This window comes from Vicia villosa, linkage group LG7, assembly GCF_029867415.1.
Source record: "Vicia villosa cultivar HV-30 ecotype Madison, WI linkage group LG7, Vvil1.0, whole genome shotgun sequence".
Lineage (NCBI taxonomy): Eukaryota > Viridiplantae > Streptophyta > Magnoliopsida > Fabales > Fabaceae > Vicia > Vicia villosa.
Window position 1 is genome coordinate 85,692,043 of NC_081186.1, and position 25,475 is coordinate 85,717,517.

At 33.1% G+C, this 25,475-nt stretch overlaps 3 protein-coding genes across 5 annotated transcripts in view; 1 reads left to right on the forward strand and 2 right to left on the reverse strand.

The window, feature by feature from the left end:
* LOC131621055 (uncharacterized) overlaps positions 1-25,475 on the forward strand; it is a 33,351-nt gene that overhangs the window by 4,660 nt on the left and 3,216 nt on the right. The window lies entirely within an intron of this gene.
* On the reverse strand, positions 2,278-3,314 carry LOC131621057 (glycine-rich protein DOT1-like). 2 transcript variants are annotated; one of them, XM_058892268.1, is made up of 3 exons: positions 3,125-3,314; positions 2,957-3,040; positions 2,278-2,668 (listed from the first exon to the last, which is right to left on the reverse strand). In XM_058892268.1, exons 1-3 carry the CDS (start codon positions 3,216-3,218, stop codon positions 2,436-2,438), a joined length of 411 nt encoding a protein of 136 aa, XP_058748251.1. In that variant the 5' UTR covers positions 3,219-3,314; the 3' UTR covers positions 2,278-2,435. The 2 variants fall into 2 exon arrangements, with proteins under 2 accessions (XP_058748251.1, XP_058748250.1); XM_058892267.1 differs by having other exon boundaries at positions 2,951-3,040; positions 3,125-3,311.
* On the reverse strand, positions 10,237-11,626 carry LOC131621056 (abscisic acid and environmental stress-inducible protein-like). The gene is made up of 2 exons (XM_058892266.1): positions 11,442-11,626; positions 10,237-10,629 (listed from the first exon to the last, which is right to left on the reverse strand). Exons 1-2 carry the CDS (start codon positions 11,554-11,556, stop codon positions 10,286-10,288), a joined length of 459 nt encoding a protein of 152 aa, XP_058748249.1. The 5' UTR covers positions 11,557-11,626; the 3' UTR covers positions 10,237-10,285.

Consider the following 25,475-nt stretch of genomic DNA (forward strand, 5'->3'; position numbering starts at 1 on the left):
TTCTTTGCATTCCTTTCCTTCTTACGTTTCCTATTTGTCTTCAACATCTCAATCTCTACTTTTTGAAAATTTGCTTTTTGGAACAAACCAAAATCTTTTCTGATTGCTATCTTTCTTGAAAACACAACTATGCTTATACCTTTACTCAACATGTCTAATCATTTTAAAACCTAAAATCTCAAACCTTGTGTGAGAGAATGTCACTAAAAAAACTTCATATCACTATTAACTCTTGTATTTAGAATCTTTACTCTTAATATTCTTAATATTTGTCTTATTGTCACTATTTTTTTCTTCCTAATATTGAAACATAACTAAATAATTCACATATAGAAGATTATAACGTTCAATATTAACCTGACCAATTATTGAATTATAATATATAAATTTATTTATAAAACATAGAAGCATTGTGTATACTGTATAAAGGAAGTGGTGGGGTAGGGAGGATGTAATACACGCAACAGACCGCACCACGTAATTCCGAAGTAGGGGTAGGGAGGATATAATACACGCAAACTAGGTAAAAAGGCAAAAAGTTAATGTATAAATTATTTTTTGTTATGACAAAATATATTTTAATGCAAATGTGCCTTTCTCATTTTTAAATTTTTTTTTTGTTAGGATACAATAAACATCAACATTCATCTTCCATTCTAAATTGTTTTTTTTTTATCAATTAATATTTTAATATTTTTTATTATTCTCTTTATCTCATTTGTTTTTTATTATTCTTTTATCAACATTCATTTTTTATTATTCTGTTTATCTCATAAAAAATATCATATTTAAATAATACAATGTTTTTAAAGAAATGATTAATAAAATTGATGGAGAAATATTTAAATTTTGAGTATTATATAACTAAATCACTGTAATTCATCTTTTATTATTCTTTTTATCTCATAAAAAAATATCATATTTGAATAATAAATTGGTAAAATTTTGAAATTAATTGGTAAAATTTTTTATTATAGTTTTGGTGTTTTGAGTATATATAATATTTGAATTTATGGGAGTGCATAGTATTTTGGTGTTGTTTTATAATATTATAGTTTGTAAACAATTTTGGTAAAACAATTTGCTAAAAAATACATTGATTAGTTCTTGATTTTTGTCTATTTTTCTTCTATGAAGTAAATAAATTATATTTTTAATTTTTTTTATCTCTTTTATCTCCTTTTTTTATTAATATTATTCATAATAATGTAAAATAATTTATTTATTATTTCATTTATGATCATTAAAACACTTTATTTTGAATAAAGATATGAGATTAAAATTGATGTGATATTTCATTATTGAAAATGTAAAAATAGAGATACTCAATATATTATTACTATTAAGAGACCAACATGTTGTCATTTCAATGTCAGATCTAGAAAGACTAAAATACATTGAGACCCACATTTAATTTATTTTTGCAAATATCATGTACTAGCATTCTATGTTTTCCTGTGCATACAGTTTGACAACTCATATCAACAAAAATATATTTTCCTGTTTTTTTCTTTCAAAATTCTACTATAGTTAAATCCTAATCATATGTTTGCTATAGAAACCTTAAAAAAGAGAAGACATAATTTCTTACAAGAAGAATTTAAAATAAATTTATTTTTCAATATGAATTTAAAATATTTGCTCATTTTAATTCAATGAATTTTTTTTTTAATTTATATTCTTGATTCAATTATAATTTGTATTGAAAATTTTATTGATCGAAATTATATTTTGTATTGAAAATTTTATTAAATATGTTATAATTTGCTAATAACATATTTAATAACAAAATTATATTTTGTATTGAAAATTTTATTGATCGAAATGTTTTTACGGGTACCAGACATTTTTCTATGCATTCAATTATTATTATTTTACGGGTACCAGACATTTTTATACATTCAATTATTATTTTTGTCATGGGTACCAGACATTTTTCTATACATTCAATTATTATTTTTTTACGGGTACCAGATATTTTTCTATACATTCAATTATTATTTTTTCATGGGTACCGGATATTTTTCTATACATTCAATTATTATTTTTTCATGGGTACTAAAATTTTTTCTATACATTCAATTATTATTTTTTCACGGGTACAAGATATTTTTTATACATTCAATTATTATTTTTTCATGGGTACCAGATTTTTTTCTATACATCCCATTATTATTTTTTTATGGATACCAAGCATTTTTCTATTAAAAAATATAAATCTAAAACAAATGTGCGTTCCGTACCAGAATCCGTGCAAACGCACGGGTTAGTTACTAGTTATTAGATATAATGTCTCGTTAAAAGTGAACATTCATCCTAACAAATTCACTCCATGCTTTATTTTACATTTCTTTTTACATTCACATTACACATACGCATGTATGAGCGTGTCATTGTTTTCATAGACTTCCTACAGGCTCTCCCTGTTTGCCACCTTAGTGTCCTCCACCACCTTTTGATCCTCCTGCTCCTGTCCCACCTCCTCCACCACCTTTTGATCCTCCTGCTCCTTTACCACCGGAACTGCCGGAACCTCCACCAGGACCTCCAGGTACTCTGCGTCCAACACCAGGTCCACCGCCAGGACTTCCATGACCGCCGGGTCCACCGCCGCTAGGGGGTCCCCAGACATCTACCCCAACTTTTGTTTTGGATTCTTCTGTTTTATCTGCAGCATATATGCATACATACACTTTTTAAATATTACTAATATAAGAATATTTCTTTTCAAAATTATTAAGAACTATAAGTAGATTAGATATATCAGTAGTGTAGCAGATTTAGAAAATTTTATAATAGAAAAAATTAATACTTTATGATATACTTATTCTTTATTTTTAATTAAAATTAAAAATAACACAATTTTATGTTATTTTTAATTAAAATTAATCAAAATACACAATTTTATGAGAAAAACGACGAAAATAATCTATATAGGATAATACTAAACCTCCACCATGTCCACCGCCATGCCCACCTCCATGTCCACCGCCATGTCCACCATGTGATCCACCTATTGTTTTGGATGCTTCTACTGTAGCTGCAAATATACAAACATTTTTAGATAATGCTATTATCATTATACGTTGTTAGAAAATTTTATTAGTGCTTTGAGATAAAATACCTTGTTTTTCATCTTTTGACGGTTCACTTGCATCAGAAGCGATAAGAAGTAGTGCGGAGAGGAAGAACAAGAAGATAATGGGCTTGATATTCATCTTTGCAACTTGGGTTATATGTTAAGTTTTGTTGCAAGTATGAATATTGTTGTTGTGGACATTCTATTTATAGTGATTAAATGAAAAGAAAAGACACGATGAAGAATAAAAAGAAATTCATTTTCCAGATTGTGGGGACAATGGATATGTGAATATTGTGAATCCTCATCATCACTGGCTTAGCAATTGAAGTGTTTGAATGAGACATGTGTGTTATTATGGTTACCAAGTTTATCAACAAATGGCATGTGGCAAATGTCAAATATAACTTTCCAGAAAATGCTAGATGTATACATTTTTTCTACTACCCAAAACAGTGTACAAAAATATTATAATTTCAATTAGTTAAATATTTAATTCTATTGAGCGTGTTACAATATGATAAATTTATGAAACAGTGATCATAATTTTAATAGTTAATTAAATTAATTATATTTTTGCATAGGTGTACTTGTGAAATTGTAAAAAAATAAAAAGTGTGACACCTCTGAGCTTTTAGGATAGTCCAAAACCTTAGTAATTTTTGGTGGTTTAGGCTTTGTTCGTAGTGGTGAGAAACCATATTTGATAGTGTTTTTGTTATAGAGAGAGCAAACTCAAGTGAGGTGAGGAGTTATGTATTATTGATGATATTTTGTGTGTATTTGAGATATTTTTTCTCATGCTAGGAATTAGGTATTTTGTAGATGTCAATGAGCCTGTAGTTAAGCTTTTTTGAGAATGACAATCATTGACTTAGTCATAGTAGTGGATAGTTGAATCCCTACTTTCTATGAAGATGCAGATTAATTTTGTCTATTGACTCTGAATTCTTTATACTCGAGAGGTGTCTTTTTCCGGGTTTTCATGGGTTGAGTAAGGGGCATTAAAGGCGTCAATTGCGGGCGGTAGAAGGGCGTCCATGATTTCCTCGCCCTTTACAGGTCTTTACAAATATATCACTATCAAATCCCTCAAGCACAAGGACATTGATAAAGGCCAAAGTGCTTTAATTCCTTCTCAGTCACTTAGAAGATTTTATATGTTGAGCATGTCTAATGAAACTCTAAGTCCCTCAAGCGAGGCATTGAGTCTATCACGTGAGACTTCAGTCTAAATCTTCAGGCAAGACTAATAAGTTACTCCCTCCGTCCCAAATTATAAGAGAAAAAAACAAAATCACGTTTATTAAGAAAAGTAAAAACACAATCATTTGACTTATGATTTTCTTGAAATAAAGTGTTTTGGAAGATGTAAAAAAAAATCTAATTGATTGTTGGTTATTGAAATGATGAGAGAGAATGTAAGTTAAATGCAATTTGCATTTAATTTTACCTTGAAAGAAATGAATGATGATTTTTTTCTCTTATATTTTGGGACAAGAAAATGCATTTTTTTCTTATATTTTGGAACGGAGGGAGTAACTCTCTAGGGTCAGAATTCAGTCGCGTCCTTCTGGATGGATCTTGTCCAAGGAGACCTCAAGTCTATCAGGCGAGGCATTTAGATGAGCAGGTTTGATAAGACTCTATGTACTTCATGTGAGGCATTGAGTCTTTTGGGAGAGACTTCGATCAAAAGCCTCAGACAAGACTTTTAAGTTAAGTCTCTTGGGTCAGACTTCGGTTGCGTACCTCGGAAGAGACTTCAGGTTGGATCTTGTCCGGGGAAACTTTTAGTCCCTTAAATGAGGCGTTTAAATGATCTTGTTTGATGGGACTCTAAGTCCTTGAGCGAGATTGTTCGTTGACCATGTCTAGTGAGAATCTAAGTTCCTCTAGCAATGAGTTGCGTCTCTTGGGAAAAACATCGGTCCAAACCCTCAAGCAAGGTTTTTAAGTTAAGTCTCTTGGCCAGACTTGGGTCGTGTCCCTCTTGCGAAACATTGGGTTGGATATGGTCTGAGGAGACTTCAAGTTCCTTAGGTGAGGCGTTAAGATGAGCCTATTTGATGGGCCTCTAACTCTTTCAGGAAAGCTTATACATTGAGTTTGTCTTATGAGACTTCAAGTCCCTTAGGCGATGTGTTTGGATGAGCATGTTTGGTAGGAATCTAAGTTATTCTAGCAAGGTTATACATTGATCTTGTTTGATGAGATTCTAAATCCCTAAAGCAAGGTGTTGACTCTCTCGGGAGAGACTTTTTCCTAAACCTTCGGCTAAGACTTTAGGATGGATATCTTGTTTGAGGAGACTTGAAGTCCCTCAGGAGAGACGTTTAGATGAGCCTGTTTAATGGGGCGAGGCGTTTAGATGAGTCTGTTTAACAAGACTCTAAGTACTTCAGTCAAGATTATTCATAGAGGCTATCTAATGAGACTCTAACTCCCTTACGCAACATATTGAGATGACCCTATTTGTTGGGACTCTAATTTTTTTAGGCGAGATTATACATTAAGCCTGTTTGATGAGACTCTAGGACCCTCAGGAGAAGCGTTGAGTCACTCAGGCTGGACTTTGGTCCAAACCATTAGGCAAGAATTTTAACTTTAGTCTCTTGGGTCATACTTCGATCGCATCCCCTCTAGCGTCGGGGCAGTTAAAATTCTTAATCATAAAGTGGAGAAACTCAGTTAGGGAGTGATGTAGGTCATAGTTTCTCTGACATTGTTCAAATTTCATGAAGAACACTACACTATTTTTTATAAGATAGGTCAATAGTAACCTACTATAAGTAATTTGTGGGCGAGAGCCCTGCCGCCATTGTGGGTAAAACATGCTCCTTGAGGAACCTCAGCGAGGACTAGGGCAGTTTAATGTTCCTTTAAACATTGCAGCATTAGGGAGGCTCTTCCTGTCTTATAGATTTTTCCTACCAAGGGAGAATACTTGGAAACTTGCATCCGGACCTATTATGCCTCGCATTCATCTTGAGTGAGTTCGTCCTCCTGCAGATAACTCATTATAGGTGACATCCAACTTGAATCAGGGGCTACTTCCAAGGTCCATATCTCTTCCTCCACAATATAGGTGGCGTTGAGAGTCTCTTGTATTACTGTCTAATTGTACCCCGTCGTCTTCGAGCAGACAAGCTTGAACAGAAGGTCGGCTTCAAGATTTTCTCCCTGAGTACGTGTTTTACTTCAAAAGATTTAAAGCTTTTTCTCCCTGAGATATTTTATGAATAATGGCTCTTTTTCTTCGTATCTGAAGTCTATATGCTTGTAAGTGTTTAGTGTACCATCAATATGATACTTCCTTCTAAACACCCACTTTTATCCAATGGGGCTTAAACCTTTAGGTAGATCGATAAGTTCCCAAGTGTGGTTTGACATTATTAAATCCATTGTCTTATATAGCATCTTTCCACAAGGAGGAGTGCCTTGAAGTTATTGCTTCCTTATAAGTCTTAAGATTATCTTCCACTTGAAGAATAATAGGAATTTTATGAACAAAATTCTCACTATTTTCTTCTACTAGATAAAAGAAATAAGTCGATAATTGATTTTGTTCAGTCATTGATCCTTAGCCTTTCAGAAACTCTAGCGTATCCTAAGTTCAAGTTGTGTTTCAACAACCTGTGAAGAACTTTTGGTTTGTGATTCAATAATCCGTGAAGAACCTTTCTCACGAGGTTCTTTATTTGTGGGAATCTCGAAATCCTTGTCCTCTGTGATAAGGTTCTCAAAATTCCACATTTATGAATTCAATAATTACATTAGACTCCAAATTCAAAAGTATATATGCTTTAACATTAAGTGAATAGCCTACAAAGACATATTTGATCCCTCGAGGACTTAACTTAGTCATTTTCTTTCTTTCGGCTTAACCATTTTGTTATGGTGCATGAGGTGCGAAACATTCATGTATAATGTTATATTCCTCACAATATGCATTAAACTCAATAAAAAAATATTCTCTACCCCTATCACTCATAAGAACTTTAATACTTCTATTTAAATGATTTTCAATTTTCGCTTTAAAATTTAAAATGCATTGAAAACATCGTCTTTATGCTTTAAAAGATATACATATGTGAATCTAGAGTAGGCATCAATCAAGGTAATAAAATACTTATTTCCTCCACGAGTTAACATGCTAATAAGTTCACATAAATCCGAATCAAAGTTCAATCGCATAATTTGGAATCATAAATATTTGATAAATCTGACCACTTTAGTCATTTACAATCCATATTTTAAAATTTTAATTTCAATTTATCATTCCATAGATTTACATAACACGATACAGTTATAATCTCTTATGCAAATTAATATTAAAAGATAAACAAAAAGAATAAGACTTCATAATCAACCACCAATTCTATGAGTTTGAAAATCAATTACATTTCATTTCTGCTCAAATCAAAATTCATATCGTAAACTTTAATATATTTAGATTAACAAATTAAATTCTAATAGAATAACACTAAAACAATAAATTATATTTAATATAAAAAATTACCATTTAACACATATATTATTCAAAGTGAAATATATATATATATATATATATATATATATATATATATATATATATATATATATATATATATATATATATATATATATATATATAGGAAGGATATTCTTACTCCAAGAGTAATTAAGTTATATATCAAGAATTACTCCTCATCATGACCATTGATTCTTTTCAATCTTATGGTAAAAATTAATAAGTAATTAAATATGGAGAGAGAAAAATAATATTCATTAATTTTAACCATTAGATTGAGAAGAATCAATGATCATGATAAGGAGTAAGTCTTGATAACTATATATATATATATATATATATATATATATATATATATATATATATATATATATATATATATATATATATATATATATATATATATATATATATATCAGAGTGCATAACTCCCAAAGCATGTTTTATTCTTGGAACCATTTATGATGCAAATGACAATTTAGGTTGCTTACTTTTCATACATATCTCACATAATCTCTTAGGCTGCACAATCTTTGGAATGCTATGTATCAACTTTATAGAATTCAGATGCCCAAAGCTTCTGAAGTTCAAATGCCCCAATCTCTTATGCCACAACTCATTGTAACCTTCATCGCCTTATGCATTGAGGCATTTAGTTTCAGCTATATCCACATTCAGCTTGAATGTTCTGTTGCTTCTCTGTTCATATTGCATAATCATCTTCTGATCAAAATCATACAACTTCAAGAGATTATCCTTCATAGTAACTAATAAATCTTTCTCAATTAGCTGACATACACTCATTAGATTGCTCTTCATGTCTAAAACATACTAAACATCTTTGATTAAAACTGTATTACCATTCTCTACTTTGATTATGGAATTTCCTATTCCTTTGGCATTAAGGAACTTATCATCAACACATCTAATCTTTGTCTTCTTTCTAGAGTCAAAGTCTATTAGCCATTGTTTGTTTCTAGTTATGCGATTTGAGCAGCCAATATCCATATATCACCGTTATGACAATTCACTATTATCAAAATCAGAAGCCATCAATATCAGAGGTTCATCATCATAATCTCTGGCTATATTTGTTTCTTCTGACTTCTTTTCTTTATTTGACCAACACTCAAAAGCGTAATGACCAAAATTATTACATCTGTTGTTAAGCTTCCCCCTTCCCTTTCTGATGTTTCTTCTCATCAGAATTGGACGTTTCTGACTTCTGACAATTACCATGTCTCTTCTTGTCTCCTGACAAAAAAGGCTTCTAACTCTTTCTACCAGAAGATGCCTTCAGAGCATGCTCTACCTCTCTCTCAGTAGTTCTCTCTGTTAGACGCAACTCTTGTGGTTCTAGATTGCTTTACAGCTCTTCAATTCTCATGGTGCTCAGATCCGTAGAATGTTCAATAGCTACAACAATATAATCAAACTGAGGAGTAAGTGGTCTCAGTAGCTTCTCAATAATCACTTGTTCTGAGAATGTTTCTCCACAAGTTCTCATCTCAATAGTGATCAGAGTCACTCTGGAGATGTACTCAGGTACGTTCTCATTGTTCTTCATGTTGAGATTCTCATACTACTTATGTAGAGACTGAAGTTTCACCTTTTTCACTGATGCATCACCGCAATAGTACTGTATTGTGTCCCTGCATGTAGCCTTCGTTGTCGTCGAATTAAAGATATTCTCAAACACATTTGCGTCCACACACTGATGGATGTAGAATAACGCTTTCTGATCATTCTTTATCGTTGTGCATTTCTTTGTGCTTCTGTTGCAACCACAACAACTGACGTGTAACCATTGTTGACGAGATCAAGCATATCTTGAACGCTAAACAATACACACATCTGAATCATCCACCGATTCTAATTCTTTCTATCAAACACCAAAAGTTTTATATTCAAACTACTGTTTCACTGTTCATCTTCGATATTGTGCAAGAAATCACTCAGATCTCACCAAACACTTGTGTTTCACGATCTCTCGAAATCAAGAAATGTGATTCTGGAACGATTCTGATCTTCAGTTCACTATGAATTAAATGAATCTACAATTAAAACAATCACAAACCTCACGTACACTCGTGTTTCACTTCCTATGAATCCAAACCGGAATTTTATATACCTATAGTTAGAGTAGATGGTTGGAGATGAAGATGAAGATGATGATGGTAGAAGAGACTGAGAAAAAAGAGAAACTGTAACTAACTTTTACTCTATTAAAATATAGTTACAATAAATTATTATATTCTATATCATTACAAAGTAAAATACAATAACTCATATTAGGCCAACTAGATAAAGCCCAAAACACACGAGAAAACAATGAATGTGGAGTTACACCTCAAACATTAAGAGAGATTTATATTTTATTAGTAAGTGGACTTTTCTTTAAATAACTCGTAACAACTATATAATAATTATTATTATTATTTTGTATATCCTACACACATGATAACATACATCCACTACTTTTATTTAAAAATAAATTCATCAGCACATATACATAAACATAGCGATGATGTATTTATCAACGATATCCTCTACTAGTGAAGTCTCGTTACTATATATGGCATGATAGATAACAACAATAAAAATTGTTGTCTATCTAAACCTTTTATGGTATGTACACATGTCTTTTATTTATGAAATTTATTATTAAAGTATCATGTATGATGATATGGTTATCAGTTGCGTGTCTTGTCTATAGTTTGTCCATCAACATCCTCACCACCATAACCACCACGATTATCATTGTAACCACCAATATTACGTGGGTAACCACCGCCAATACCACCATTATAACCACCATTGTTACCTGAATAACCGTCATTATAACTGCCACCATTATAACTGCCACCATTATTACCCGGATAACCTCCAACATATCCACCATTATACCCGTCTCCATTACTCGGATAACCACCATACCTGCCTCCATTACTCGCATAACCACCATTACCAGAATAACGATCATTGTAACTACCACCGTTGTAGCCTCCACGACCTTGTATGGTTTTTTCAACAGTTTCTACATATACAATATGTAAATTAGTCAAATTTAGTCAAATTTTGCCACATGTTTCTATACTTAAATATTTAATGAACTATTATGTTTCTTTTTAACTAAAAAATATATATTTTATTTTAATGATGTATTGCTGAATTTTATTCTATAATAATAATATATTAAAAAGAATCAATAAATTAAATTTATAGGTAGAAATATTTTAGAGCAACTTGGCTTAGTTTAGCCAAACATAGTATTATAGAACAACTTGGTTTTATGAATGTGAATAGGACTTTTAAACTTGGTTTTATTCTTTTTGAATTTTTTTATTAAGAGTTTATTTTTAAAATTAAAATAGAACTTTTAAATTGTTTAAAACAGCCATATATTCTTTATTATTTTCTTAAGTCAATTAGAAAAATGGTTGAAATTCACAAAAAGATGAATAACAAATATATGCAGATTCGAACTTACACTTTACTTATGATATATCTCTATATAACTATCAACTAATCTGATTTAACATGAGTGCTATATATTCTTTATATCCAACTCATTTTCAACAACCAATTTATTTAAAACTTATTTTAAATTATTACTAAACCTACGTGTTCACAATGAAGAATAAATCTATTTGAAAGCTATGTGAGATAATATTAATATGAATTCAAACAAATTGTACTATTTTTTAAATAAACGCCTTTGAATAATTCTATAGGAAGCATAAATTTACTATTAGTAAAGGAAAATTATTATAGAAATATTAATATTAAATCCCTCTAGAAAAAACATATTTTTTAAGTCTAAATTAAGATAAATAACGAATAGCTAACCCTTTTTAGTATGAGAGGAAGTCTCAGCTAAGTCTCTTGCTGACACCTCTGAGGAGATTAGAAGAACCATAGCCAAGAGTCCTAGGACGAGAATTAATGCATTTTTCATAGCCATTTCTTTCAAACTAGACAAATTGTATCAATTGAAAAATGTGTTAGTAAACGATGACAAATCTAGTAAGAAATTATGTGCTATATATAGTTGAACAAAGGATAGATTAACACGTAACTATTACTTGGTAGGTGAAAAGTAGCTCGTATGTATTAAAATTGGAAGGAAATAGTTGTTTTTATTGTATTCGTATTCGTTTTGAGAAGTAAAATTGGAGCCTATGAAAAGTAGAAGTTATTATTGGCCGTCCTATATATGTATACGTGCTATCTCATGCAGATACGTTCAAATAATCCCCATACTATTTAGAGTAGCAAATGTGGTCCACTGTAAGCTTTTGATAGAGTACAGCTGGTACCTAAAGTTAACTAGAGTTCTGTTTTAATTGATTCACTTACTAATTTTCTTTTTCTATTATAAGTTTATAAGCCAAAGATTAGTAAAAAATAAGGTGATGGATGGTGAATAGTTAAAACACTAAGATTTTTTTTTAAATTTTATATAGATTTAGATACTCTCAATGCTCATGTTTCCATTAAATTTTAATATCAATAATTTTTTTTTAATTTTTTTACGTGTCATTATTATTTTCTTTGATCAATCAATTATTGAAATGAAAAAGAGAGATGGCAGCGTAGTAAAGCATGAGAGAATCCATGAGAAGATGACTAAGAAATTGCAAGTCTTATTATTGTTAATTCCTTGCTTATAATTGAAAAGTTCTTGTAGTGACAATTACAAATTCGGCTAATGAGAAATTGGTAATTTCAACGGTTAAAGATAGCATGTTTAATGAAGAAGTTAATAAAAAAAAAAAAGAAATGTAATCAGTCTAAAGTTCTAGCTACCGAGACAATAGGGAGAAGCAAAACTAAAATTTTTCATAAGCGTGACAAATCTGAGAGTCCCGACAAGTCAAAAAGAAATTTAAGAACTAGAAAAGAAATTTTATGCTACAATTGTGACAAGGTGGGGCACATAAAACTGAATTGCAGATTTCTCAAAAGAGAATATCCAAGGAAAAAATATGAAGGTAATGAGAAGGAAAATTATAAAAACACGGCAACAGTTGTACGTGATAGTGATGTCTACATTGTTTATGATGATAAATTCATAAACCTTGCATGTTAAGATTCAACTTGGATTATTTATTCAAGTGCCTCGGACCATGTTACTCCTAGGCGTTCTTTCTTCTCATCTTACACACTTGGTGATTTTGGAACGGTAAAAATGGGAAATGAGGGAGTTTGTGAAATTGTTAGTACGAAATATTTTCTGTCTCAAATTAATTTCGGTCAAAGCCTTGGATATTGAAGGTTATCACACTTACTTTGGTAGTAGTGACATATGTAAAATCACTAAAGGGACACTAGAGATAGCAAAGGAGAAAAGTTCCACAACTCATTACAGGATGCCTATAAAGCTATGCAAGGAGGAAGTGAATGCGGTTGAAGACACATCTAGTGACTTATGGCATACACGTCTTGGTCACTTGAGTGAGAAAGGACTCAAAATTGCAAAGAAAAATTTTCTTCAGGTAAAAGGTACTCCTCTAAAAACATGCACTCATTGTTTTTCTAATAAGCAACATAGAGTTTCTTTTAATAGTAATGGTTCTCATAGGAAGCCAAATATTCTAGATTTAGTTTACACTGATGTTTGAATGATGGCGGTAATTCCTTAGGTGGTGCATCGTATTTTGTTACTTTTATTAACGACTACTCTCGAAAAGTATGGGCTTTTGTTTTGAAATCTAAAGACCAGGTACTCGATGTTTTCAGGCACTTTAATGCAAGTGTTGAAAGATAAATAGGAAGGAAGCTAAAACGTGTTAGAGATGATAATGGTGGTGAATATAGAGGTCCATTCGAAAAGTATTGTAAAGATCCTAGAGTCAAGCTAGAGAAGAAGGTTCCAAAGACGCCTAAACATAATGGAATTGTAGAGAGAATGAATCACGATTAATGACAAAGTGAAGTGTATGCTATCTCATGCAAAGTTATCAAAAGCCTCTCGTTTTTCTTTTTGTTCCACTTGAAGGTGATGTGAAAAAAAAGTATGGACAGGAAAAATGTCTCTTATGGTTACTCGAGAGTTTTTGGCTGTAGGGCTTTTGTTCACATTCCAAGAGATGAGAGATCCCAACCTTGATAAAAGTTCTAAACAATGTGCATTTATGGGCTATGGTCATGAAGAGTTTGCATATAAATTATGGGATCCAGTTAACGATAAAATTATCAGATGTTGTGATGTGATATTTCTTGAAGACCAAGCTAATGGAGATTTTGATAAAATATAGAAGCCAAAACTGATGGTAGAAGTTACACTTATGTTATGCCTAAACCTCCTAGTGGAAATTTTGTTGATGGGGTAGATATACAAGTAGATGATGATAATGTAACCAATGAGCATGCACCTTATCACAATGAGCAAGTTGAAGAGGTTCCATCTGAGCCCCCAGTTGAACTTGAGTTGAGAAGATCTACTAGAGAGCGTCAAATTTCTCAAAGATATCCTCCTCATGAGTATATGATGATCACTGATAATGGAGAGACAGAATAATACAAAATGGCCATTTCAAATGTTGATAAAAAAATGGTTGTAGGTCATGCAAGAAGATATGAATTCCTTGCATAAGAATCACACATTTGAGTTGGTGAAATTTCCCAAGGTTAGAAGAACACTAAAGAATAAATGGGTATACAAGATAAAGTCTGAAGAGAATAAATATCAACCAAGATACCAAGCAAGATTGATTGTGAATGGTATTAATCAGAGAAAAGGTATTGACTTTGAAGAAATTTTCTCACTTGTGGTGAAGATGGAATCTATTTGAGTTGCTAGGATTAGCAACAAGCTTGAATCTAGATGTTGAACAACTTGATGAAAAGACTGACATCCTTCTTGGTGATTTGGAGGAAGAGATCTATATTGAGCGACCTGAAGGTTTCAAAGTTATGTAATATCAAGCTTCTTTATATTTGCATGAAGCACTCGTTTTGATAAAGTCAACATAAATATTAAAAGGATGAGAAAAATAACTATGATGGCATTTGGATCAAAATGGCAACTTTAATGAAGATTAGCTTTGTGATTGATCTTCAAAATAGTGGGTAACAGCTAAACCTTAAACATTGATATCCTAATGCTCAAATATTACACATTTTCATACATATGCATTACACTATCAAAGAAATAACATTGCATTTGGTTCCAAGTAATTTTCATAAGTTTTCACATTTTTTTGCTTCAGAGTAACCAGTTACCTAAAAGCAAGTAATCGGTTACCTCAAAATTACAAAGGCAAGGTTATAGAGTAATCGGTTACCTCATTTCAAGTGACCGGTTACCTGGAACCAGTTAGGAGAAGTAACATTGCATTTAGGAGAAGTAACCAGTTACCTCAATTATGTAACTGGTTACCTGGGCTCAAAATTCAAATTTCTAAAGGCAAGGTTATAGAGTAATCGGTTACCTCATTTCAAGTGATCGGTTACCACTAAACCAGTGTGACATTTTTTTTCTGTTTCATGTCCAAACGAATTTATCTTTTAAAGTATTAATCATTACAAATTTTCATACATATGCATTACCCTCTCAAAGAAATAACATTGCATTTGGTTCCAAGTAATTTTCATAAGTTTTTCACATTTTTTTGCTTTAGAGTAATCGGTTACCTAAAACCAAGTAACCGTTACCTCAAAATTACAAAGCCACTGATTACGTGAAAAAGGCATATTTTAGGTGAAGTAACTGGTTACCTCAACTAAGTTACCAGTTACCTGGGCTCAAAATTCAAATTTCTACGTTACAGAGTAACCGGTTACCTCATTTCAAGTAACCGGTTACCACTGAACCAGTGTGACATTTTTTTCCTGTTGCATGTCCAAACGAATTTTTCTTTTAAACCATTAACCATTGCATTGTTCTATCAATATACAACCTTTCTAAAGGACATATATTCACCTATAAATACCGTGCATATCAGATTTCAAATCCTCGCCTCTTTCATATAATTTACAAACTTTTTCTCACAAAAATTTCAAACAAAGTGTTCTATACATTTAAACTTTCATTGAGAAATTTTCTGCACATCATTCCATATAAATTTCATAAAACATTCTCATATATTCATAAACTTGAGCACTAATATATGTTTATGAATTGTTTTGCTTGAAAGAGAAGATCAATCAAGTGATTGATATATTGTTCAACTTCAAAACTCTTGTAAAAACTAGAAATACTTTGTGTATACCTTGCTATCAAGGATTGTTAGAAGTAAGAGAATCACTTTGAGAGGATCGTTCTCTTAGTGGACTTAGTGTAAAATCCAAGAGGATTATTCTTCGTGTTTTAATTGGTTTGTCTTGTACAAGTTACCAACAATAGTAAAATCTCTTACTGCGTAAGGAGACTGGAGTACTCTCAGATTGTGAGGGGAACCATGATATATCCTTGTGTCATTTATTTTTCTGCATTTTACTCTTTCCATAACTTCACCATAAACCAGAAAAATAATCCATACATCACCAAAAACCGATAAAAACTTTAAGAACCTAATTCATCCCCCTCTTAGGCGCACTTCATACTTACAAGTCAAAGATAAAGAAGAGCTTGTTTGTAAATTGAAGAAAAGTTTGTATGATCTCAAGAAAGCTTCGCCACAATGGTATAAATTGTTTGATTCTTTCATGGAAAGAAATGGTTATGGTAAAACTCCTACTGATCATTATGTGTTTGTGAAGAAATTCTCCAATGGTGATTTTATTATTCTTTTGTTATAGGTTAATGACATGTAAATGTTGACAATTTATCGTGACAGGAAGAAAGGTATCTTGTGGTTGTCTAAACACAATTACCTTGAGAAGGTGTTAAAGAGGTTTAACATGACCAATTCAAAACCTGTGAGTATTCCACTTTCTAGTCATTTTAAATTGAATTTTAAACAATGTCCTACAAGTGAAAAAGGCAAAGAAAATATGAAGAATGCTTCTTATGCATTTGCAAATGGTAGCTTGATGTATGCTATGATATACACAAGGATAGATATTGCTTGCATTATTGGTGTTGTCAGTCAAATTCTCTCCAATCGTGGTAAAGATTATTGCCAATCAGTGAAGTGGATTCTCGGATATCTTAGAGGTACTTTCAAAGTGTGCTTATGCTTTGGGAGCGGTGATCATGTGTTATATGGCTACACTGATGCAAATATGGCTAGTGATATTGATTCTAGAAAATTCACTTCTTGATACATGATGACTTTTGCAAGGAGATGTCTTGAAAATCAAGATTACAAAATTGTGTTGATTTATCTACTATCGAGGTTAAGTATATTGCAAAAACTGAAGCGGCTAAAGAACTTTTGTGGATGAAGAAATTCCTTCAAGAGTTAGGTGTTGAACAAGAGAAGTTTGTGTTGTTCTATGACAGCTAGAGTATAATTCATCTTGGTAAGAACCCGACATATCACTCCAGATCAAAGAAAATTAAGGTGCGGTATCATTTGATACAAGATGCATCGGAGACAAAAAAATTTCACTTGAAATGATTCATACTAACGAGAATTGTTCAAATATGATGATAAATACTTTGCCTGCGATAAAGATGATCAACTACAAAAAGAAGGCGGGCATTGTGGAGAAACTCCTTCCCACTTAAGTCGTGAGGGGAGATTTGTAGGTTGAACTCACTCATAAAGTGGGACCCACCATTTATTTAGCAAAAAAATAAAAGGAAAAAAGATTTTATTAGATTTGTTTTATTTGGGCTAAATCCATTTGAAAACTATTTAAAGGAATTTTTTAATCCCTAATGCAACATAACAAATAAGCAACTTAAAAGAGTTTCAGAAAAAAAGGGTTTTAGAGAAGAGGAAAAGGCATAAGTGTATAGCAAACTCTACATTTTTGGATACTACGTAACTTTTTTCAGCTTCAAAACATGATTAATGTGAGCAATGAGGCTTGAAATAAATGAATTTTATCTTGAATTCCAACTTTTTTTGCTCCTTTTGATTTGATGAAACACAAGAATGAAGTTTTGGAGTGAAAATCTTGATTGAGAATATAAGGGTTTTTGGAAAGGGTTTATAGAAAAATGGATATGGGGTCTGATCATGCAGGTGGCTGTTTTTAGCCATAACACATTTGATTTTTTCGAGGATGCATATTTGGAAAAATCTGACATGCAAAGGTGACAGATTATCAAATTCCCCCTTCAATTGTTCGAAGATACATCTTCGAGTAACTCACTGGAACACATAAACAATATTCATTTCATAATACTACCTTCGGTTTTTATTATAAGTCGTTTTTTACTTTTACATATTAAGAAAAATAATGATTGTTGTATGAAAATGAGAAATTATAAAGAATTTTACAAAATTATCTTTTATTAATGACATGTGGAAGATAAATTTACTTAATTAAAAGGCGAGAAAATATTAAATATTTAAGGATATAATCATATAATAGGAAAAATATCATTAATTATTCATTAGAATTATAAAACGACTTATATTGTGGTATAAACTTTGTTCCAAAGCGACTTATAATAAAAAAAATAGAGGAAGTATGTGACAGAGATGTATCAGTGAGATAAAATTTTCTTTGGCTACGACGGTATCTTTGTGCGTGTTGTGTTATATAAATAGTGCGCCCAAAAATGTATTTCCGCAAACTGAGAGAACTTTTTAATTTTTTATAAAATTCTTTTTCACCTTATAGGATGTATTAAAAAGCTTTTTTAAAATAATTATTTTCTTATGGTGAATAAATGGGCTGTAACGAGGATATATCTTAGGTATGAGATCTTAAGTGGAGAAGATATTTCCTTTCACAATTAAAAACTCCCTTAAATATATATATAGCACTTGCCCATTTTCAAGAGAGAGTTTTAAGGGTGTTTCTATTTCATGGATTTAATTTTTTTTTTCTTTCGCGCCGATTCCGACCTACTTAGTAAATTTTATTCCCATGAATGTGTGAGGTTGGAAATCATATTCGCACGTTTGGTTTAAGTTTTAATAAATTATACTCGGGTATCTTTTATTATTCGAAATATGATTTAAACTTGAGTTAGATATTAGAAAAAAAATTTAAATAACCAGGTTTAATAATAAAATTACAAAAAAACCATGTTTTCGGGGTATTTACCAAAATGTCTAGGTTTGGGACCGAATGTAAGTGAATGCGCCAAATGGTTTGGCGCATAGGTGTATATTTTAGGTGAATACGCCAAACCATTTGGCTAACCCTAAAAATGTGGGTGTATGCGCCAAATGGAATGGCGCATTAGGCTAGGCATTTTGCCCTAATAGCCATACCATTTGGCGCCTAAGTGTGCTCCCCCTTTTTTTTTTTTTTCAATATTTTTTTTAAGTAATGTTACTATATTTTTTTCTTTTAAATTTTTTTTAAATTATTTAAGTTATTTTTTTTTTCTTTTTTTTCCAAATTTTATTTTGTAAAGTTTTGTTAAATACATAGGTTTTAACCTTGTTCTAAAACTAATTTTTTAGGGTTTATAGTTTTAAAATTGCATTTTTTATAGTTATGTTATATATATATATATATATATATATATATATATATATATATATATATATATATATATATATATATATATATATATATATATATATATATATCGATGATTAAATACTGTATTATTTGTAAAAATGTAGTGCACAAAATGTAAAATGAAATTTGATAACCGAAAACAAAACATTGGTTATAATAGATTAAAGAAAGGAAACATCGATTACGACTGATTAAATAAACGATACATTGACACAATTGATTGAAGAAAACACAACTAAATCCTCAATGGCGTCCATCACCAAGATAGCCATCCGTTCCGCACCCTGGTCTTGTTATCACACGTTTGCCGCGATCGTTCATCCCGCCGCGAAGATTGGCACCACCCCTTTCCCTAGCTCGACCCCTGCCCCTGCCCCTTTGTGCTTCTTGTTGGGTCTGTGTCACTGGGCCTGGAATTGGGATGTCTCGTGGGTCGCTGTCTATGAATTCGTCCACGCCCCCATAATTTTCCGGTAAACGGCTGTTGTAAAGTCGGTGACCCATCCCCTCAAAAGCGTTAAGTCGTGGTTGTGGAGTGGTTTGGGAAAAGATTTCAGGTGCGTAGCATCCAGCATCACTAGAACTACCTTGAACAAATCCGAATTGGTTCGATGGTGTTGCATATCCGGAGGGGGTGCCTCGGTGAGAGGAATCACCAAAAGGACCATCGTCGGGACTTAGATGTATGCTAGAAGAACTGGGCGTAAGGTTGTGGCCGAAAGGCCTTGAGGACCCTGCAAACGCTGTAAATCCTAATGGTTGTGAATGGGTCTCATATTGGCCCGAGGAATGATGGTGGTTTCCAGATTGTTGAAAAGGCTGGGACTGGGATTGGAACATATTTGGATGTCGGTAGTTGTGTGCGGAACGGGACGGAGTGTTGAAAATATTTTGTTGTTGCTGCTGCAGTTGTTGTTGTTGTTGTTGTAGTTGTTGGCGTTGTTGTAGGCGTTGTTGTTGCCGTTGTTGTTGTCGTAGTTGTTGTCGTAGTTGTTGTTGTTGTTGTTCTTCTTCTACTTCTTCTTCCTCCTCAGGTTGTTGTTGTGGTAAGATGTAATTGTGAGCACGGGGATCAATCAAATAGAACGGAGCTGCAAGAAACAGGTTAGGGGATGTAGCTGTACGATACCAACTCATGTACTCGGCGGTCGGTTTCATCTCATGGTCACTGACGGGGAAGTTGAGGACATATTGGCGACGGTCCTTCCACATCTGGCGGTGTTCGGGTGCAAAATCCTTCCAGTTTTGGTGTGTCCATTGATGATTGACTCGTTTGAGGTGCCACCGTCCCACGTCAATTGGAGGGTCTGGTATACGTTGGCGCATTCTGAACTGTAGCATAACACGGTCACTATGATGCATTTCAATGATGTTGTACCGGATTATGCAACACTTTGTGGTCCAAATTTCTGCATCCTGAGCTCTAGGCACATGCTCACTAGGGGTGGCAAAACGGGTCTGGCCCGCCGGGGCGGTCCGTTTGACCCGCCATTTTGGGCAGGCTGGGCTGAGGTTTTCGGCTCGGTACCTTAAGTAGGCCCGCCCCGCCTAACCCGCTTAAAAAACCGGGCCGAGGCGGGGCGGGGCGGGTTTTGCCCGCGGGCTTTTTGTTAAAAAGATTATTTTTTATTTAGAATTAAAACAACTTTAACTATAAAAATAACACTCTTCTCTTAGAATTATATTGATTGAATTGTATTCTAAATTATTATACATACAAATTGAATTATAGTTGTAACGTTCTTTCTATAACTTTCTAATACATGTGTTGATTGGAAAAACTTGAAATAAAAGAAAAGTTGTATAACATGCATAATTATTACGTTGTTAATACATTAATTCACATGTTTTCTTTATAAATAGATGTTGATTTTAAGAAAAGGAGGAATTTGATGAGTCTATAAGTGTGACAAATTTTAGATTTAACTATTAAGGAATCGGTTAATATAAAAGTTTATATGAAGTAATTAGTGAGAAAGTTAGGTGTTGATATTCTATGCAGTACTATTTTATGCACCGTAATGTATTATGCGGTGTAATTGTTATCCCTATCTATTTTATGTAAATGCTTAATTGAGTTTTTTAGTAGTTAGTTTTTAAATAAGATTAAAGTGATATGTATTATTTATTCATTTTGATACGCTTTTTTATTGTGGTTGAGTTTATTTCGTTATTTTTTTGTTATAATTGATCTTTATTTGTTTTATTTTTTGAACTGTTTGGACTTAAGATATGTTGAAGTTTTATTGTGCGTTTTCTAAAAATATATTTTATCAACCTTTTTGGTTATAATTAATTTTTTTGTAAATTATGTGGTAAATCAAATTATAAAATAAATAAATAAATAAAAATTGGCGGGCCGGTGTCATACCCCAAATTTGTCCTACCCCTTTACTTCTAACTGGCTTAGGCTTTGCATTCATGTACTTACATCACTTAGGTCATTCAACTCATGCATCCATACCATGGGTACTATTCAAAGGCTAGCAAGAAAAGGCTCCATTGCAAAGAAGTTTGATCAGAGAATGAGGAAACTGAGGTATAATCATGTGGCTCTATGTTCATTGAAGTCCTCCTGGATCGGGGTGTCTCTCTGCTTCAAATCAGGGCATTGATTAGAGGGTACAAGCTTGCAAATCATTTGGTTCTTTAAATCAGGGTTTCTTTGACCAAAGTCAACCAGTTGACTTTGGTCAACATTTAATCAGAAGCGGCTTCTATGTGTGGAAAACTTCTCATACTGACCGTGTGGATGTGTTTGTTTGACTGGATGTGAGTGGAAGAGATTTAATCGGAAATTTCATCAATAGTCGGAAAAATCAAGACAGTTGACTTTTGGGTCGAAATCGGAAGAATTAGTCGAATTTTGACTTTAGGTGGAGAATCGGTCAAGAAAAGTCAAAGAATGGATGAAATCAGGGGTCTGACAAAAAGTTGCCAAAAATAGAAAAATGACAAAAATGGAAAGTTTCAACACTTAGAAAATACTTTGACATCTTAAAACTTGATGAGCAGCCCACTTCAGGTCCAGACTTTGCATGGTTCGAGGCATCATTTCAAGTCGAGTTCAAAAGCAAAAATACTCAGATCACGGCATACTACAATTCTCTAGTTGAAGGCTTTCTCATTCAAGGCTTGGTTAAGGAGATAAAAGGATGGAAAGTTGGAAGAAACATATTGAACTTATGTTCAATACTTAGAAAATTTTTGAAGTTTTAAGATTGATTGATCAGCTGACTTTAGGACAAATTTACACGTGGCAAAAGTCTTTGTTTCAAGACAATGTCAACATCAATTTTGTTCATCTCATGGCCCTTTACAATTTTGAAGTTGGGAAGTTTTTCATTTGAATCATGGTTTGAAAGTTATGGGAGGTCAAAGATGGAAAATTCTCACTTACTCAAGTCAGATTGCTGGGCATAAGTTTCTTGGCACACGCAAGCATTTTTACAAACATGTGGCGCGTCACTTTTGGAACTAATTCCAGAGCGATACGAGGGTCTATCTAATACAAGCTCGGTATGCCCCCACTCTACTCTATGTGTTCTACACAACAAGCCAAGAACCAAATCATTTGGATGTGTATTGAATCAATTACGAGGCTTTAAAGTCGTGTCCCCGTCAAGTTGGTCTTGCGTGGCAAACCGGGCCTTAGTCTTAAGGCACACGCGCGCATTACGACAAACACATGGCGTGCCATATTGAGACCCCTTTCTTGAACTCCACAAGTATCCCATAAACTCAACCTTGGTATTATTCTACTCTCCTCCATGCCCTTTACAGCATGAGACGAGGATGGAGTCTATTGGGTGTATAACGAAACCGTCACGAGTCGTCAAAGTCATGCCTTCGCAAAACGTATGCCGCACATCCAGTCGAGCCAAGATTCCAGGCCCACGCAGCGTACATACGCCATCACATTAATGCATGCCCATGCAAAATACTACAATACAACACCCACACCATAACACTCCATGCAACCTCACCTTACTATATAAGCAACTCCCTTCACAACTCACAAAAACACACTTTCATTTTCTCCATTTTCAGTTTTCACATCACAACATCACTCTCTCCTCTCCCATTTTTCTCTCTCTTTTCACTCTTCTTTTCCCTCTTTTTCGCTCATCTCTCTCCCTTCGTAAAGTTTGTTACAAAAGTGTAACAAACTCTAACAAACTTCTTCATCTCAAAACCACCACCTCCATCTTCTTCTTCCACCTTCAACCATTACTGATCAGCATCATCACAAACCAACCTCCTAACCACCTTCATCACCTTTCAACCTCCATCATTGATCATCTTGATATCACTGCCTCTGCATCCACATTTTCCTCATCGCCGCACTACAAGTCTTACGAATAACGATGAACTGAGTTCACTTCGCGTTGGAAGATACATCCTGAAGCATCATCACCATCTTCATTGAGAAAGATCCTCGGTTTTCAGGCATCAGAAAGAAGATCTCAGGGAATCAGGTCCACTCCATAATAGTTCATCACTGGCGACGAGGAGCTTGAAGAGTGTGAAATACTTCCTCGGCGATTAATCAAAGATCTTCCTCAGGTAAGATCTGAAACTCGTTATATCTCATGTAGCTTACCGTAGATGCATACACATTTGAGATTCAGTTTTTGTTTAACTTCGGTTTGCATAAAATCGTTGGTGTTTTGACTGTTTGAATGAGAGAAAGAATTAGAGGTTTGTAATGAAAGATTTGGAATCAGCAGCAGATTCCGAGTGGATTGACGTTGAGTTCGTGTATTTCTGGGCACGATGAGTTTGCGCCACCATGGGACTCGCCGGAGAAGACGACCGGAGTTTGTCTCCGGCGTCTGTGCACAGGTCAAGGGTTTATCCCGTTTTGGCTGACGTGGCAGTAACTCAGTGGTTTAGGCCTCATTATTTTGTTCCGTTTTTGTCTTTTATGCAATGATTGGAATATTGTGTGTTGGCTGTTGATTGGCCTATGGCTTGTTTTTGTCTTTTGTGACTTAAAATCTTTGACCAATTGATATAATGTGTGTGCCATATCACGTTTCACACACAAAACCACATGAAAATAATTGCTGAACAACAAGAATAAAAGAAATAATTGCTTTGCTGACTAAAAATAAAGGGGAATAATAAAAGATGGAAGTGAGTAGTTAGTGTGACTGGGCCACGGAATTGAGTGGGCTCTGTTACTTTGTGGATTATACCCCCGTTTTGCTAATACACTCACGAGCCAATGGACCGGGCCTGAGCGCCCTTACTTTTCACACCCCCTATTTTGGGCCCTGTATTTTGCCCACAACTGATTTTAATTCATTTGAAAATGCTAGTGCACCCCCTGGTAGTTTAGTTCTAGTTTTCCTTTTATTTTTTGTTTTCTTTTATTTTTGCTTCTTAAATTTCTTTTTAATTCAAATAAAAATACATAAAAATTTGTTTTAGATATTTTAGGGTGTGTAAATAATTGTCATGATTTTTGTTAATTTTTCTCAATTGTTTTAATCCTTTTAATAAATCTCTTAATTCACAATATATTTGAATTTCTTTGTTTTAATCACTTCCTTGTAAATAAACTTGTTAATAGACTTAGGAATTAATTTTAGTCTTGCTTTTTTTTACAGAACTAATTGATATATGTGTGTTTGTGAATACCGTTTGTTTGCTATAATTCTCAATTTTATTTGCCGCGTATTGATTTTCCTTTACCTATTTCATGTATAGTTTTTGTTAATAAATTGTATAGTTTTTCATTTTAAATCCCTTATATTAGACAACTTAGATTAGATTTAGAAATAGTTCCCTTCCTTCATTCTTTTTCTTTTCAACTTTTAAAATACTCAATAAATATCGATGAAGATCATACCGTTACTATATTCCATAGTAGGAAGGAAATGATTGGGGTGTAGGCCCCGATGTACGTTCTTTCCTACTTAGCGGAGAAGAAATGATTGAGGTGTGAAGCCTCGATGTATTTCTTAACCGTTGTTTAGAGAAACGATCGTGGTGTAGGCCTCGATGTGCATTCTCTAAATATTCACAAAAGAACTCTTTTTTGTATCTCTTTTACTTAGCGGAGAAGAAATGATTGAGGTGTGAAACCTCGATGTATTTCTTAACCGTTATTTAGAGAAACGATTGTGGCGTAGGCCTCGATGTGCTTTCTCTAAATATGCAAAACAAAACTCTTTTTGGTATGATCTAAGTCACAAATTAATTTCCCTTAAAAAACACCAACCAAAAACACTTCAAAAAACCTAATAAATGTTCAGACTTAAAACAAAAGTGAGGAAGTGATGCGAGACCTTGTAGTGGGTTCTCGTCATCATGGAATTACCCTAAAAGACACAA